Genomic DNA, 18568 nt, shown 5'->3' on the forward strand with positions numbered 1-18568 from the left:
AGTTTTTTAATTTGTATGAGTACCACTTTAAATGTAACTTCACAGTTATTTAGCATAGGATCCAATAGTACTTGTGAAAAAAGTGAACAGTGTCAGGTTAGTGAACTGGTTTAAGCAAGAAAAGCCAAAAAAAAAAAAAGGCTCTTACCACAAGCTGCACTCTCCCACCATTAAGAATATCATGGCCAATATCAGGGAGGAAATGTTCCCTAAAAAAGTAATTAAATAGATTATCTCTAACACAATTTACACCACAGCACATTCACAACATGTGAGATGGTGTACGTTTACAAGTCACCACTATAATTGATTATCGTGATTAACTACTAGTTCAGAGCAGTGTTTCTCACCTTCCTGTGCCCGTAGAGTCTGCGTCGGAATGAAGCCACTGGTAAGTTTGTTTTTCCTCTGCTTTCGGTGATTTGTTAACTTCATTTGCTGCTTTGTGAACTGCATTTGACATAAAACAAGAAGAAAAGTATCCAAAAGTTTTTTTTTAGACACATCCAACTAAGTATTTACAGAAATAAACATTACATTTTGTTTGCCAGACAATTCCTGATGGGAACCAAGTGAATCAAAAAAGAATAGTTTTGGACTGGAGCTAAGAAGCAGAAGAAACAAGTCTTTGAGTTTGGATAGCTCATGCAAAAAAAAAAAAAACGTTTGTTTCGGGAACTTCTGTGGTGTATATTTAAGTCTACTGAGAAATAAAAAAACCAAATGAGTATGTAGGAAGTAGGGAAATTTATGGACAGTCTCGATACACGTCACTAAAAAGCCTTAATTCAGAATAAACATGTTCTCGGTGGAGACTAGCGTGAATTGATAACAACTTCTGACGGCCAAGTGCTGGAACTAATGAGCCATTTATTTAAGTCATTTTCATGGTTTTGGCAAAAAGTAAAGAGCAGACAAGGTTTATGGGTTACAGTTGTCATGGGTTAATTGAAAATCCACTAAAAATGTCAAGTGATTAACTCCTCCCTTAGGGCTGATCAAGAAAACGGGGGGGGAAAAGCAATCCACATTTATTGGTGCTGAAAAGTCTTAAAATGAAACCATTATCCAGAATTAGCAGTGAGTTTGCACTTTCAAGAGCTTTCATATGACTTTGATGCTTTTCATACACAGTAGATTAATGAACAATAAAAAACATTTAAACACAATCATTTTGCAATGACTTTTAACCATTTGGCCCTAAAGTAATTTTTACTTAATAATGGTGCTTGTGTTATTTTTCTTTAAAATAAATGTCAACTGGTTTGATATAGTTTAGTGTATCTAATGCATTGATATTCATACATTTTGAAGTGTGACTTAACTGTCCAAATACTTTTGGGGCCACTGTATTTAAAATAAGTATTAGAATAGAGTAGAATAGAGTAGAATAGAATAGAATAGAATATTTCAGTTAAGGTATATGATTATTTAACATATTTATAATATATATTAATATTTAATTTATAGCATTTAGCTGATTATAGATTCAATATCTGTTATCATTTACTCACCCTTATGTTGTTCCAAACCTGTATGAGTTTCTTTCTTCTGTTGAACACAAAAGAAGATATTTTAAAGAATGGTGATAACCAGACAGCTGATGGTAGCCATTGACTTCCATAGTCTTTTTTTTCTACTATGGAAGTCAATGGCTACTGTTTGATTACCAACATTATTTAAAATATCTTCCTTTGTGTTCAACTGAAGAAAGAAAGTCATACAGATTTGGAACAACTTGAGGGTGAGTAAGTGTTTTATTTAAGTAATTTTAATTTTTGGGTAAACTATCCCTTTAAGATAGTTCATAATAAGTATTATTATTTACTGAAAAGTTACAAAACTACAAGAAAAAAGGGGGTAGAAGTTGCGTGTATCATATTAGTGAACAAACAGATTTAAGGGAAAGACCTCCAGAGTTAACCACAGATATTATATGATAGAAATACATGCACATGTAGCATCCAGTAGCTCTCAAACTCGCATCCCCCTATCTATCCCACCCTCAGGACATTAGGAGGCCCAGGAGTCACGGCTGTTAGAAGGGCTCTTAAGTACATTAGGCAGTGTGGTGCTGCTATGGCGGTGGCAGGAGTCAGAGAATCAGCTCTTTCACGGAGGGTCAGGATTACAGAACCGAACTGCTAGGGGTGGGTTCAGAGAAGCGGTTCAAAGTGATTCCCTTAAGGTCACTGTGCAGGTATTTTCAGAATTTTCAGAAATCCTGCTCTTCCTTCATAGCAATACTGAGGCATTGACACATGGTCAGTCCTGACAAAATCAAGATAACAACTGCACTGATAACCCTACAATGACATTAAATACACAAAGACGTATTTAATCTACAATAGATCTTTTTTTATAGATCTACAAAGCATCATTTTTGATGCTTATATATATTTCATTACTAACTAATTATCTTGTGTCTATCAAAAATGCTTCCATAGATGTTCTAGTTATTTTTGGATCTGACTTACTAAACTGGAATTTGGTGTCCAAAATGACTAAATTGTTTCACTGCAGTGAAGTCACCCCATGCACACACGCATAGGCTATCCACTATCCACAAGACACACTTTGCATGTGGGGGATTCTTGAGTGTGTGTGTGCGTGTGTTTGTGTGACTACGAGACATACCCAAGGGGCTTTGATTGTTTGGGAGTTCTCCGAGTAGCCTCAAAGAGGGAGGTCAGGTCTTTTATCGTGAGGTTCTGTCTCCCACTTTCCTTTACCCTGGGTCAAACCTTCACCTCCAGAGAGCAGACCACAGGCGGTCAACCGGCGGTCAACACACACATACGCACACATTGTCAATCACATCAATCTGAAGCGATCAAAAAAGTACGCCAAAATTGAGGGAATCTGATCAATCTTAATGTGAGATTTAAATCCTTGGTTTATCTGAACTTTTCTTAAATTTAAGAACTGATGTTTTCAGTTCTTAAATAATGCTTTCTGATTATTTTTATTTATTTTACTAAAGTGCAAAACACCCAAAAATGGAATAATTAGTCATTTGTTAAGGTGGATGGCTATATATGACCCAAGTAAGACATTATATGTCAGTTAAACGGATCTAAAGTATTATTTTCCACAAAAAATTTTTCTTTGCAAAGGAATCCATCCAAACCAAAAGCATCATCTACTTGAGAAGTGATACAGTGCCAAGCCCAGCAGATACAGAAGACTGGAAATACAGGACACATGGTGCAAATCAAACACAGGAGAGCCGCAAAAACTTGCAGGTTAACGCAAAGCAACTACGCTGCATTTAACGGAAAAAAAAGGTGACTGCATTTCTTAAGATTAAAGACGCTGAAACCAACATGAGCAGGGCATCATGGGACTGTGTCCTGGCTTTGGGGTTGGGTAAGGCTACCTGCTCTTCCCCTCTGCTGACCTGCGGAAGGCACCAGCAATACAACCCCAACCCCACCAGGGACGGCCCCAAGCCTCAGGCTACAGGCTGGCCGCCGCTCCCCTGCTCTCCCCCAGCAGGGGCTTACATTTCAGCCGAGCGCTCCAAGCCCCCTTCTGGAGGTGATTAGCCCCCCGAAGCCGTGACAGATTCTTTCCGAGATATCCGCCTCACTCGTGTTTATTTTATCCAAGCTCTCTTTTGTGGATGTGCTGGACATGAAGTAACCCACTTGAAAATCGGTATCGGCTTACATACGCCATGGGACTGGCGGAGGAGTCGGAACAACAACAAAAAAGTAAAGAAAAAAGCAACCGTTAGCATGTAAAGAGGATATCTTTTCATTTATTTGCCCTGCTCTTTAACATGACCCTTCATCTATCCCTTATCTCTTACGCTCGACCCCCCTGAGTAGTGTCGCGCTGAAAGCCCCACCCCCCTAGGGTGTCACTAGGGCTGCAGACAGCACTCTCTCTCAGTCTGGAACCCCTAAGTGCCCTACCTCCTCTGTACTTAACTCAATTTCACACTTCAGGTCCGCTACAAAGTCTCCTGAAATACAATCATCTTGTTTATTCTCCACCATACCAAACAACGTAATAGCTAGCTATTTACGATCCCATCATGTGCATTCAATTTGATCGGGCAATGTGTATGTTTTTGTGTATTACACACAAGGTAGATCCAAGCGTGTCCCAAATGACTGTATGGATCCAGCCCATGGGGAATAATAAAAATGGATCAGTTCTCTCAGAATTCAGGAAATTGTGCAAACTCAATCAACTGATTCATATAGTAAATCAGTTCAACCAATTGATTCATATAGTGAATCAGTTCATTTATATAGAGAAAAAAACGTATATATAAATACATATATATAGTAATTCATTTGAAATGTGATTTATTTTAGAATTTATATAGTGATTTATTTGGTTTGTAGTGTATATACAGGCCTACCTTTAAAGTTGTCCTTGAAACCAGAACGTGTTCTTTGAGTTTCTGTGGAAACAAACTGGTTACTGTGCCTCCTGAACAGGGCCAGACGTGGATTTGGGTCTAGAACACATAACACAGAAAGGAATGCAGCCACAAATGAGCTCATACGAATGCAGGATTCATCGAGCAGACAAGCGCAAACAGAAAACTGACAGAAACCAAACCTTCACTTTCCATTATGAGACCAAAGGCCCATGGAGAAGTGGCTCTGAGAGCTTGACACAGGCCCTCATTTCATGGGGCCATGATTGGATTTGTGGCATTAGAGTCACGCACTCCTGACCTTGATCAAAGCCAGCTTTAGGCCAACCCTGGAGGATCCAGACCAGGGCCAGAACTACCGTGTCTGGGATTCTTCTTAGACTCACGGCCCATTGAACTTATGAGCGCTGATGTTTCCTAGCTGCTAGTAATGAAGCTGAATCTGGGCCCTTGGAACTCAAAACAAGATGGAATATATGTAAGAATGTTTGCAGACAGGCCAATCGAACATGACAAGGCATGGAGCAGGGTGGAGCTGCTTGCTGTTATGGCAGATTAAGCTTCTCATGGAATCACAAGCTCCATGCTAAGTGTGGCACGACTGCTCACCAAAGATGTAGAAGTTTCTGAGTGTCAGTACAGATTGATTGATAGCAGCCTTTTTAGTGGTAGTGATTTTAATTTGACTAAATATGCAATATTATAACATAATGTAACTTTACTGATAGGAATGTACTTGCACTGGCTATGCCGGATGCTAATACTGTATATGGAATCTACAGTGGTTCTCAACCTTTCTGAAAACCCCATTGTCCACAACAATATTCAAAGGTCCCGTCACTTTTTCAGCTGTTTGTGATTCACTGGACAAGGATTAAGGATAAGGATATTTAAAAATATTTTATACTTCATAATATTTTGTAGCTTTGCCTAACTAAAAATGTATATTCATAAAATAAAAATGCACATGGAATTATACGATTTTATTGATTTAAATGACTTTCCCAGGTCTAGAAATCATTTTTAAATCATTTTAATTCATGTTAAGGCCCCCTATGTTGCTTTCGGAGGCTCTTGTGGGCTTTTAGGATTTAGGATCCAATATACGATCTATTGAATTAAAAGTAGAATTGTTTTAAGTATAGTTCATTGGATGGATGGATAGATGGATGGATGATTTCTAGACCTTTGACCTGCATTTTAATACAGTTTATGAATATACATTTTGGATGGATGTATGGATGGATGGATGGATGTGCCTACCCAATAATCTTTTCTCCTGCTGTTTCCTGCCTTTCAATTTTTTGGCTCTCTTTAGCATGAGAAGAGCAGTGGCGTCATTAGTGATGCCCCTGAAATAGAAGTTAGCAAGAGTAACTAAAGTGGCCATTTTTGAAAATGTAGAATTAAAAAATGATTTATTATTATTCATTTCAGTAATATTTTTTATTATTGGAAGGACTGCACAAAGTAGCATAGAAACATACCATTCTTTGAGGATTTTTTCTGATTTTTCGGACAGGTTGTTCATTTTGAGGATTGATCTGGAAATGAATGTTTGTTTAGAAAACCATAAACATTTCAAGAAAAAATGAGCAAAATGTTCATTTAAATAATAATCAGCATTAGAAACAAAGCCAAATGATCACCTGCTACTAAGGTGAGGCGACACGCTTTGCTCCAAGCAGGCTGCATCTTCACTATCTGACCACGCATGTTTCGGTTGCCGTGGAGAAACGGATAGGGTCTTTGGCGCCATCGGAAGAGGGAGTTGAGACTGTAAGTACCACAAAGATGATCAAAGAAAGCATCAGTATGCCATTTCTAACACAAAGACTTGCTTGATGTGCACTTTCAGTTCTTTTATTTAAGGATAGATAGTATTCCTGCTGCTCAGTTTTCATCTTGGTTAAGAACACTGAAGTGCATTCGACAATCTCTACATCTCCACAGCAGCAGCTGCATCACATCACAGCGCCGCTACCGTGATAGAAAAGGCGGGCTCTTGCTAAAGAAAAGAAACCGCAGGAGACAAAGCACCGTGCTGAAAAATGACATCTGCTGACGAGAAGGAAGTTTGAGGCGGCCCAGAAAGTAATTGTGTTTTTGGAGGCAATAAATTCGGCACTTAATCACCCAGAGAGACTCTGATTGTGCCGGCCCACAGACAGAAGGAGGGTTCGCAGGACTGTTACCTTTGGCAATGGCAGTTGTTCCGAAAATGGCATCATTCTGGCCGGTGAAGCATAGGAATGTGGGGTTATCCAGTCCTTCTCCAGCACTTTCTATTTACAACAGGACACAAACAAAATTAAAAAGAGCCAGACAGCGCCATTCTAAAATGGCATCTGATTGGATTTGCATAGTTGATAAAGTGCATCTTGATGTTTTTATTATGCCTTCAAAGCAAGTGGCAGATCACATTAAGTTAAAAGCACTGAACTAGTTTCCTGTGTGCGACAAACACTTGAGAATGTATCTACTTCAAAACAGATTTTTTTCCCCCCTGAAGTCGTGACAGGCAGAAATTGGAGACCCAACACATGAAAAACTCCAGAATATTCAGATGTAGACCAATAACACAGATCAATTTAACATGACATCGTAATACACTATAATAAATCGCCTAATAAGCTACACAGATGAGCTCACTTAGTGTAATTCATAGGTTAAGCCAATGTTAAGTTGAGTAAACGTGATGCAAATGGGCAGAAAATAGCAGGTGACATAAGAAAAAGAAACAACGTTTTCCTTTCCCTCTTTCCCGCTCATTGACTGCTCTTTTTCAATACCTAATCACTGCTGACAGCCTCCCGCCTCACGGCTACGAGCGCTAGTTAAAGGACTGTCAGCGCAGTGGTCCAGGCTATCTGTCTGCCGACTTCACCGTAATGGCAGGAGCACCACGCATCTGCTCATACCTCATCAAAAATGAATTTGTCCATGTCCACCTCTTCAAAGTCCTCATCGCTTTCTGTGATCTGAGCGGCAGCTAGAGCACGGGCCAGTCTTTTCCGCAGAACGCAGCCCCTCCACACAGCCTGCAGGGGCAATACACACAGCCATGAATCACATGCAAGCATAAATATTGTGTGTTATCCCATTAGGAAGATAAAACATGTTAACCTCTGTTTAATTGCCCCGCGGTCTGCAGTTTGAACTTTTGGTGACTTTGGCTTTGTAAGACAAATGTAACACCGGGATGCCTTTAAATCTGCGTATTCCCCGCGGGAAAAAAAAAAGACTTAACAGATCAGAACCCTAGTGCTCCCACTCCAGCGACACGTTGGAATCTGATTAATCATTTTTTTCTCTCAGTTCGAGTCCTTAGAGACTCATTAAACACAAAGAGAGAGAGAAAATATCCCTTAGAAGTTACATGTGAAAGGAATAGCCTGTTTTCAAAAGCACTACCTACTGACTCAAAGCAAGCCCTTGGCAGTAATAGGTGTAATGAAGATGATTTAATTTTATTCAAGTTATTTATTGCATTCATAAAAGGAGGTATGGAAAACACGTTTCCAGAGATATGATGCTGTAAATCAAACAATCCTTGATCCAAACAGGATTTTTTTTGTGAAGAGTTGTTAAAAAACGAGTCCCACCTGAATAACAACAGCAGCACGTTCCCTCTCAGGCCTCTCAATGCAGGTATCTTCCACCTTATGAAGACTTGATTTTCTGTTAGTTTTTTCAATTAAGCCTGGGAGGCCCTCACGTCTCCGCAATATGCATCTCCTCCGCCAGCGTCGTTGGATCACCACAGCTGCCTCTCTGAGTGATAGTGCAGAAGACAATTTTATCTGATGACTCACCAAGGTCATGAGAGACTAAATGAATGTCGCTGAACTCAAGACTCGGATGATTCATCTCCGCTAAAACATCTGGAGAGAGACCCAGCAGGGTTCCAATGTCATCTGAATGATTTAGAGATGAGCTTTATTTTGATTACCTTTAGCTAAAATTAAATGTACCTTCAAATCATGGGAAATGTTTTCTACAAACAGATATTAAACGTTGTAAACGTTAATGTGACAGAGTAAGAGAAATGTGTGTGAGAGTCATACGTTTTAGGATTCAGTGCCTGAACAGGTTCCTTCTCGCTTTGTGTCTCCATGCAGTCAGCAGAGTGAAGCTCAAGGTCAGATTGAGAAAGTTGAGTCTTCTGTGGGTTCTGCCAATCTGCTGTATGTCGAGGTTGCTTCTCTGGACTTTGTCCATGTGATAAAGATGCTTCAGAAAAACTACTACAAGCAGCTGCCGCCAGTGCAAAATCTTCAGTGACACAGCTGTCACCATATTCATGGGCGTAACGCTGGTCCACTGCTAATCTGAACAGGCCTGCTTGGTGACAAATGGCAAGAAGATGGGCATCATGTTGTGAGGGGGCAGAACTGTTTGAAAAACATGAGAAAAATACACAAAATGCACACAAATTTCATGTATTAGGAACCATTCACACAGAACATTTTTGCATTCTACTGCACTGCTTTTTCATTGTTTTTCTCTGTAAACATGCATTGGACGGATGTGTTTGACTGTAGTGTTTACATCTTGTGTTTTTGCAGCATCTTGCACATGACACAGCATTTTAAATGCAAAATTTCATATGTGTAAATGGCCCCTTTGAAGTCTTTTATGGAAAAAATACATCTTGGTAACACTTTACAAAAAGGTCCTATTAGATAACATTAGTTCATGCATTAACTAATATTAGCAATACATTTATTACAGTATTTATTCATCTTTGTTAAAGCTTCAGTCCGTAACTTTTTTTGGTTAAAAATTATCCAAAATAAATTTTTGAGCAAGTACATAACCAGCCAGTGTTCAAAACTATCTCCAATTCACAACGGTAAGCTTGTAATAATATTTTATAATTCGGGTGGTACCGGTGGGTTTCCGTGGGAAATTCGAGCATGCCGCCATTCGTCTTTGCGTTACTACGTCACGTCTGTTTACATAAATAAGGAGTCCTAGCTAGTAAGCTGTATGGCATGTGAGGATGCCGCCGGCCTTTTCTCACAGCAGCTGCAATAATTAAACTTACCATTTTGATGGCGGATTGTAATCCAGAAAGGTCCAAATGATAATCATCAGTGGCTACAGAAATTAAAATCTACAGGTAACACTAATACACACTAAATACACATAGTCACGCAATAATGATGTTGTTAACATTAACAATTTGAGAACAAAGTATAAAAATAATAATAATTTGCATGGTTTGACATGATCAGAGCTAAGCGATTGTTAGATTTAATTACCATTGGCAGTGCAATTTATTGTAATGCTTTTTTTCTCAGTTGGTCTGAACAAAAGTGGCAGACATGTTACTCACTTGTTCAGATCACATTTTCTGGTAAAAATCCTTATTTTGGTCATACTTCCAAGACGTAGAATCTGTGATTCCGAAGTACAGTATCCACACCGATGTGTTGACTGACAGCAAACATTAGATTCATCCGCGCTAAGGAGTCATGCCGATGCACAATCCACGTAAAGTAATAATTCCGCAAATAACTGCAATTTCAGGTTTCAAACAGAGATGGCGACAAAGAGGCAAAACTTACGGACTGCAGCTTTTATGTCAGTTAATAAAAATACAACTGTTCGGTAATCAGTTGCACTTTTGATTTTAATATTAGCAAATGTAGAAATTAACATTCGACTAAGATTAATAAAAGCTTTAGAAGTACTTTTCATTGTTAGTTCATATTAACAAATGTATTTGAGTAATGTTAACAAACGAAACCTTATTGTAAAGTGTTACCATCATCTTGATGAGAATTTAAACTAGCCTCTACCACATGAATCAGACATTTGTAAAACTATAATGAAGTGTTTCAGGAAGTCTCTACAAAGGTGTCTCAATACCACTTTAATCACTCTTTTAGCCGTGGCTAGTTCGACCCCTCCTGCCCCTGACCCCTGACTCTGTCTGCTGTCAACATCAGAAACCAGCTCTGTCACTATAGAGTCCCTGCTATTCTAATCCTCTGACACGGTTAAGGGGGCATCCGCACCCCTCCAACACACACTTCAGTCCAGAATAGAGTCGTTAAAAAGGTCCATGCAAGAGTTCAATGCAATGTACATTTGTACTGGGAAACAAAACTACTGTCGAAACATGTTCAAATACAGCACAAGCACAGAGATGTATAACAAAATGGCTAATTTGATTACCTCATTAAAACAAATTAATGTCAAATTGTATATACAGTCAGCAATGGACATTCTGAAATCCAAACATTATTACAAGCTGTAAAAAGCATGCCAAGGAAAATAAATACAATCCTAGACCTTACACAGTTCGCCTACTTACTGACAACTGAAATTACCTCAGCGAAAAACCGGGAAATGTTTTTTTTTTTTTTTTTGTATTAGCCTATTTTGAAGGACTAACAAAGCTTTTGCAGTAACACAACATGCCTATTTATGATTCAGTGTCTTAAATTCCATTTTATTACTGTGGTTTGATGACATTAATAAATCCCTCAGTTCAGTCTGTCACTCTAATCAACACGGGCATTGGTTTACCATTGTATCGCAGTCAGACGGCAGAGTCTTCACCTTGCCAAAGCTGGGGACTGACACTGGGTCGGGTCAGATGTTAAACGGCTGCAGCGGTCCCCACGGGTGTGCAAAAGACCCTTTGTGCAGAGCGTGCGGCGGAAGGGTTTGGGGGGGGTGGGGGTATCTCTAAAGTCCTCCAAGCTATAAGAGACCTCAGCTTGAACCACAGGACACACAGACTTCTGCCAATCATGCTTTATGAAACATGGCGAGTGTTCTGCTTTATTTGCTGGTGGTCTGCAGCAGCGTCTGAGGCGGCTTTTGTACCGACAGAAGTGAAAATGTAATTTTTTGTTGATATTCAGCATGTATAAGCTCAAAGAACTAATTAGCACTGATGCCAAAATTAACAAATGCTAGATTTCTACAGCAACACCCCAAGATTTCAAAAATAATGAAATGAAGTTTTCTCTGCCATACTGCATATTTAATAAATTATTTATTTTAGCCCTATTTTAGGTTGTTTAGGCCTGGATTTCAGATTTTCTACAAAGACCCTCTGCATAAACTATTATTGGTTTTACCTACAATTAAAATATTATTATAAAATATAAACTATTATATGCATTTTTCACAGCTGAAATGGATTTCACTAAAGTCTTTTTTTAAGCCCCCCTGTGGTGAAAATCAAGTTTTTAATGTTGTTTATATGTCTATGTGGTGTTTTTAATATGCTTTAAGATGTGCAAATTCATATGCCAACACCATTGCTGGGTATTTTCTCCTTAAAACTGCAGTGAAAAAAAAGACCCGTGGTTTGAAATCGCTGATGTCTTGTGGTGTCACAAACTACCTTGTAACCAATCACGTCAACATGCCGGCGGGCTTTGGCATATCATTAACAGCGAACTAACAGAGTTTTGAGAGAAACCAGATTATCCCGGTATATTTTTCTGTTGATATGAAAATCGTGTAGATTTAACAATATGGTGGGTGTTTGATGTATATTATGATGTTATGATGAACTATATGCCTTTCTCTACCGACGTTCTGAGTTGTTCAAAGCGTTTGTAAGGATACTGATTGTTAGAAGGCAGCTGTCTGACTCTGACATGACAAATGGGAACATGGTTTGTGTAACATTAGCAACACATTATTAACTGTTTGATAACATAGTCAAGCAAAATGCTAATCTTATTAATTACCGTTATGTGTTCGATGTTGTAAAGAGCGATACCATTGTGCAGCGTTTACCTCGGTAAGTTGACCGAGTGGATCTCTGAGCTGGCGTGAGCTAGTGGAGGCGGGGCTAATTTGCATATTCATTGATCCGTGTATACTAAATGAGGCAAGGGTTTAGAGTTACATTCAAGCTATTTTAAGGCATGAAGAAATTTAAATATGTCATTTTGGTGATCAAAGATGAGTTTTAAAGGATAAAATTATTGACTACAGGGGGACTTTAAAATAGTCCTGGTTCATACTTCACCTTATACAATTTGGGATTAGCAGTCAGGGCTAAAAGCAATTAATTTTTTTAATTTGTAAAAAGTATTAAGTGGAGCTGGGAGCACCTCATTCAAACTGGTAGATGAAAGCATAGACAAATTACCCAAAATATTTAATAAACACAAGGGACGGGGGATGGAAAGAACTATGTGGAAGTCATACTGTGGGCACAGAATTTGTGTGGGCCTGCTGATATATTGTATCAGTCATTTTACAAATAATAGCACTATATACTATAATATTCTACAGGATATTTTGACCAAATTGATCTTTATTAGTACTTTCCAGAGACTGAAACTGGTTGTCTACCTGATCTCCATTTTTTGCTTCTGGAGGAGTGAATCTCGTTGTTTCTGCTGTGCCAGACAGAGGGCCTGGAAACTCCACTTCTGTTCTGGACCATTCGGGGACGCTGCTGCTGCAGCGATCTGCTCATTATTCAACTTAATCAAACCAGGCACTGTCTCCAGAAGCAAAGACCTGAGAGAAAAAAAGGCATTTAAGACATTTACCTGATGAAAATGTAAGGAGAAACGACCACACAATGTGCTCAAAGCTCTTTGAAATGATTGGTTTAACTGTTAGAGATTGTTTGTTTTATAATATATAACAAAGCTAGACAGTCTTAAAGCAAGGGTTATAATTAAGAAACAAAAAAACGGGTATGTTTTTACTTAATGTTTCTGTTAAAAAAAAAAAAAAAAATCTAGATTAAATATAAAGAGGGTGCCACAAAAAAGGCCAATCAGTTTCTTTTTTAACAATTATGATTTAAACAGCTTATTTTGCAAAACAACTAGCAGTCCAGTGCAATATGTAAGGTTACTACATTGACTGTCCACTGCAATCATAAAAAAGTAACAGGGAAATTTTAGTTCCAGCCCCTCCATCTCTCCATCTTCATGGGCTTTCTATCGGAGAATATTTACATTGAGCAGATGAAATCAGTTAGTAAATGGGGATAAAACGTTTAATGAGTTTGACATTGTGCACCCAAGAGAATCAACAGAGAGTCTGTGCATCGAGTAAGAGGTTTAGTCAGAGTCTGCCTTTTTTCTCAGTAAGAAACTGCATGATGACACTCAGCTTGGATTAGAAGTGAAAAAAGGTTGGCTGGCCTCATTCCAGAGATGTGACAGCCATTCAAGTGAGCCCATATTGCTTTTTTGGTCTGAGTTTTAAAGTGCGAGAGTGTATGAGAAAACACGGGTGTAGCCTATTCTTTGCTGAACCCTGCTGAGAGAAGTAAAATGATTTTTAAGAACCAAGGGTTGATTAATGAGTTTTATAAATATATATATATATATATATATATATATATATATATATTCAATAACACTGAAATTACAGTAGAATTATTGTTGTCACTTATTTTATTTAATTATTTATTTGTTAATTTATTATTAATTATATAATACATTTTATATTAGATTTATCTCTTTATTTTTGTTATCATACTGAATAATATTGATTTAAAATATTAAAGAAAAATATATAACTTTTCTGTTGTTTTTTTACTTTAAAGAGATTTGTTTAAAAGATTTTTTCAGGTGTGGTATATTAAAGTTACTGTTAATTAAATTAATCAGTAAAGATAAACTTTCTTTTTTTCTTCTTTTTTTTTTTTTTGCCTTTATTGACAGTGAAGGAGAGATGGGAAGTTATGTAACGATGGTTTATCACTACTACCTAATAATGGGAAATAAAACCAAACAATATATTTTTCAAATGAGATGAAGTGAAGAAGAAGAAATTCTATCCAAGCTGATATTTCCATTAAAGAGGATCAAATAGGTCAAAACAAAGCCAACATATCCTAAAATCAGGGCTACGAAAACCAAACCAAAGCATTTACCAGGTAGTTACTATATATCTAAGAAGTCATAAAAGTTTAAGCATTTGTTATGTCTCTAAAAGATGGACACGTTCAGCTGCTTTACTTATACAAATGCTCCTTTTGGCCATCTCGTGTCCAGTCGTCAGGCTCCTATGCTACCAAGAAAAGGACTCTATTCATTACTCGTGAAAACTTCCCTGTAAACAAAGAAACTTACAGCAGTTCGATTAATCTTGCTAAAGTCTGCTCTCCCAGACTCTGAGTGCTCGTGCGCTGTGTACTTCTTTGAAATATCCTTTGGTGCTTTAATTTAGGCTGTGTTATCACTGGACGGGGATGAAAGGACCAGTGGAGAGCGAGAAAAACACTGGGTCTAATTCGGTTGTTGGCATTGAGGGTTAGACAAAGTTCAGCAGAATACTGAGCTTGACTTGAGTGAACTTCCTATAAGTCATTACGGAATAAAACAGATGTAAAGACACAACAGATATATTTAAACTCAGACTTCTCCTTGGAAGCCACATGCAAAATGTGGAAAATATAGTTTAAAACACAATGAACTGCTACGGCTAAATATTATACTGCTGACTAAGGAGAAAATGTCACACCATATTTCATTTTGTCCAAGTCAATTTAGTAAAAAAGATTCTGTCAGGAAAATAAATGTGTTGCCAACATTAAACCCTTTGGGCCTTGAACTATAAAGTCATGATAGTCAACAAACCTCTTTGGTATGTATGATGTTATTTTTTTTCCATCTTGACTGAATGAACTGGACTGGTACTTGAGAAATAAATTCCAACATGCTTCTATACTTCCCTGATCTCCTTGTTCTGTCTCTCACACATTTTTTTTCTACCACATAAGAACATTTAATTTGCTAATTAAAAACTCTCGAAAAACTGCTGGCACTTTAGGAGCACATTTGCTTAAAAAATATTCCCCCACTGAGCAAATATTTTCAGAATTACGAGCACTTAAGTCCACGTGCGTACAGATGTAACTGGGTAATCCAATAGCGGACACAGATACAATGGCTGGTGCAGTGATATGAGCCGGAAGCTCAGCGGTAAAGAGGAATGTTTATTCTACTTTAAACGCTTGGTGCACTTCCAGCCAATGTCCCTGTTCACATTAGTTTCACATTCTCGGACAATTATGAAATGCTTAGTGACTTTTGCTGGAATGCACACATGACAGCTTCTGCCCAATCCAAGATAAATCTCTCCATTATAAAAGGAGGAACCACGTTTCAATTCCTAGAGTATATACTAATATTCTCTCTCAACAGCAAATATACTCCTGAACTTTGCCTTAGTAGCTCCAAGTACCATTAAGAATCTGAGGAACTAATCTAACTGTCAATGTAAAAGGTCCTAAACTAGGTCCTTGGATCACACCTACCTCCAGTTGTTTTCCTGCTGTAGTGGGTTACCAGTCAGGTTAAGTTCTTGGAGACTGGTGCATTCCTGAAGATTCAGACAAACGTTCTGCAAGTCTAAAAAAGAGTCAGAACAGTGTCCCCCTTAGAAATACTCTATGAATGGTTATAATTTTACTGCTGAGGATGCAATCCAAATGTTAGCCATTCTGGCCTGAATAAAAAACACCTAAAAAACACCTATAATTAAACATTTCTGTGAATTAGTATATACAGAACAGCTTTCCTCAATGATACTTAAAGGTACAGTTAACTAAATGTATGTCATTATTGACTCACCCTCATGTGTTATATATTTGTGCAACACAAAAGGACAATTTTGAAAAATATGTATTCTTCAAAAGAGTCGCATGCAGTATCTGTGCAGCTCTATTTCATCTAACAACAATTTATAGTGACCGGCACTACAAGAGCACAATAAAAGTGTTCCATGTGACTTGTGCTATATTCCAAGTAGTCTATTCCAAGTTTAATAATACTGTAATGTGTGAAAAAAAGACTTCAAGTCATGGAAAAAAAATAACAGCATACATGTTATAAAGGTGAGTAAATGACAGAATTTTCCTTTTTGGGTGAACTGTCCCTTTAAAGATAAATAAGATTTGAGTAGAGAAGTTCCCTTATGAAAGCATTATTTGTTTGTTACATAGGTTATCCACCCATCTTCAAGAATAAAGACCCTTTAACAGATAGCACAGTCACCCTACTTCATAAGCTCACCTGACAGACAGTTATTACTGGCATCCAGTGTCCTCAGAGACACCAAGTCCAGGAGTGGAATTAAATTTGTTACACTAAAGAAAGAGAAAAGTGAGCCATTACTTTAAATAATAAAACATCTTGGCACTGTACATTTGTAGATTTTTATATTACATTTTACATAAGAATGCATTTAAACATTGTAAAGACTTCACCTTTAAGTAGGATTTAACTGTGAAAACTGTGTGTTATGTTCGAAAAATGAAGAAATTCAAATCCTGTGAGCCACCAACCTAGACATCACCTATGAAGCCTAGGTAGGCAGCTTACTAGGTTTTGAGACACAGCCATTCTCCACTGAGGCCTACCTGTTCTGGGCCACAGAGAGGTTTTGGAGCAAAGGCAGCCAATAAGATTCCAGATCATGAATAGAAGATATAAGATTGTCATCCAGGTAAAGGTCCCTCAAAAGAACGTGGTTCTGCAGGACAGGCAGCTATGCCATTGGCCAGAAAAAACAAACAAACAAAAAACAACAATTCCTTTTTGACCACTTGATCACACAGAAATACATTTTTTCTTTTCCAACAATGAACACGGTCCCATCAGCAGAGATGGGTGGATCAAGCCTCATCCTGAACATGACTAATATCCACACATTAAGCAAAACAGATAACGATAATTAAATTAAAGTGATGGCAGCATAGGATTGCAGTCTAACGTATGCTGGTTTCGTGTAATGAACACTTGTCAAATAACACATTTCCTGGACATTGGGTTTGAAATATGTTTCTTTATAAATTGTATGTGGTGAACGTCTATGATTTCAGTTGGGCTAATTAGAATAAGAACATTAAACAGTTCACAATTACTAACAAAACAACAGTAATGGAAAATTGTGATTATCAATATGATCTTCATATTACTTTCTGAAGACATCTTACTACTCATCGTTTAAATTGGTTTGTTTCTTCGGTTGCGTAAGATTTACCTCAGTCAGACTGTTTCCCCTGAGGTCCAATGTGTTAAGGAGTGCGCAATTCTCCAAACCCTCAATGTGGCTTAGGTGGTTGTACGAACAGTCCAGATGCAGAAGGGTATAAATTTCCTTCAAACCTCTCATGCTGAGCAGCTGGTTATGGTCCACTGATAATCGCAGAAGCATTTTCAGGGGTCCTAAACCACCTAAGAAAGCAAAGATATATCATTCAGTCAGTGCTGGTGTGGGAGTGTACGAGGATAATTCTTGGCCATGGTGACAATATCTAATACCAGCCGAAAGATAATTTAATATAAAAAGGCAGCATTGGCAGGACATCATCTAATACTGACAGCAAATACCTTTAAACTGCATTTATCCTCTTCTTTATGATACATTTATTCATATTTATTCAATATGAGGCCATTTTCTTAGAAATGAGACATCAAGATTTATTTTGCAAGCAGAGTGAGGGCAAAGGGCCATTTGAAGTCACCAAACTGGAACAATGATGCCCTCTACTGGACAATGACAACAGTCAGCTTCTCTTTCTTAAGTGCTTGCAATGAAAAATAAATAGAATACATAAAACACAGAGGCAGTTCTAGTGAATATACTCACTGATGCGAGATATGTTGTTATGTGAGAGCTGAAGAATTTGCAGATTTTCAGCTCCATCGAAACCTTGGATGTTCATTAGCTGGTTCCTGCCCAGCAGGAGGACCCTAAGGTTGACCAGACCTCCACAATCCACATGGGTAATTGAGTTTTCCTAAATGTGAGAAAGAATGGTAGATACACTGTTCAAAAGTTTGGGGTCAGTACATGTTTTTTAAAAAGAAATTAATACTTTTATTAAGCAAGGACACGTTAAATGAATCAAAAGCGACAATTAAGACATTTATAATGTTACAAAAGATTCCTATTTTAAATAGAAATGCTGTTCTTTTGAACTTTCTATTCATCAAAGAATCCACAAACATATTAAGCAGCACAGATTTTTTCTACAATAACAATAATAATAAATGTTCTTGAGCGCCAAAGCAGCATATTAGAATGATTTCTGAATGATCATGTGACACTGAAGACTGGAGTAATAATTCACAATATTACTGTTTTTACTGTATTTTAGATCAAATAAATGCAGCCTTGGTTGGCATACGAGAAAAAAAAAACATTAAAAAAAATCTT

At 37.7% G+C, this 18568-nt stretch overlaps 1 protein-coding gene across 2 annotated transcripts in view; it reads right to left on the bottom strand.

Annotated features, from left to right (window-relative positions):
• lrriq1 (leucine-rich repeats and IQ motif containing 1) overlaps nucleotides 1-18568 on the bottom strand; it is a 30031-nt gene that overhangs the window by 4733 nt on the left and 6730 nt on the right. The window contains exons 9-24 of one of the 2 annotated variants that reach the window (XM_051870975.1): nucleotides 17999-18149; nucleotides 17390-17583; nucleotides 16767-16894; nucleotides 16420-16493; nucleotides 15663-15756; nucleotides 12731-12901; nucleotides 8464-8790; nucleotides 8002-8170; nucleotides 7318-7437; nucleotides 6592-6681; nucleotides 6046-6173; nucleotides 5884-5940; nucleotides 5660-5748; nucleotides 4376-4474; nucleotides 351-450; nucleotides 149-209 (exon numbers count right to left, since the gene is read on the bottom strand). In XM_051870975.1, coding sequence (XP_051726935.1) covers nucleotides 149-209; nucleotides 351-450; nucleotides 4376-4474; nucleotides 5660-5748; nucleotides 5884-5940; nucleotides 6046-6173; nucleotides 6592-6681; nucleotides 7318-7437; nucleotides 8002-8170; nucleotides 8464-8790; nucleotides 12731-12901; nucleotides 15663-15756; nucleotides 16420-16493; nucleotides 16767-16894; nucleotides 17390-17583; nucleotides 17999-18149 — 2052 coding nt within the window. The remainder of the gene's footprint in view (nucleotides 1-148; nucleotides 210-350; nucleotides 451-4375; nucleotides 4475-5659; nucleotides 5749-5883; nucleotides 5941-6045; nucleotides 6174-6591; nucleotides 6682-7317; nucleotides 7438-8001; nucleotides 8171-8463; nucleotides 8791-12730; nucleotides 12902-15662; nucleotides 15757-16419; nucleotides 16494-16766; nucleotides 16895-17389; nucleotides 17584-17998; nucleotides 18150-18568) is intronic. The other variant, XM_051870976.1, reaches the window with a different exon arrangement.

This window comes from Ctenopharyngodon idella, chromosome 18 (genome assembly GCF_019924925.1).
Source record: "Ctenopharyngodon idella isolate HZGC_01 chromosome 18, HZGC01, whole genome shotgun sequence".
Lineage (NCBI taxonomy): Eukaryota > Metazoa > Chordata > Actinopteri > Cypriniformes > Xenocyprididae > Ctenopharyngodon > Ctenopharyngodon idella.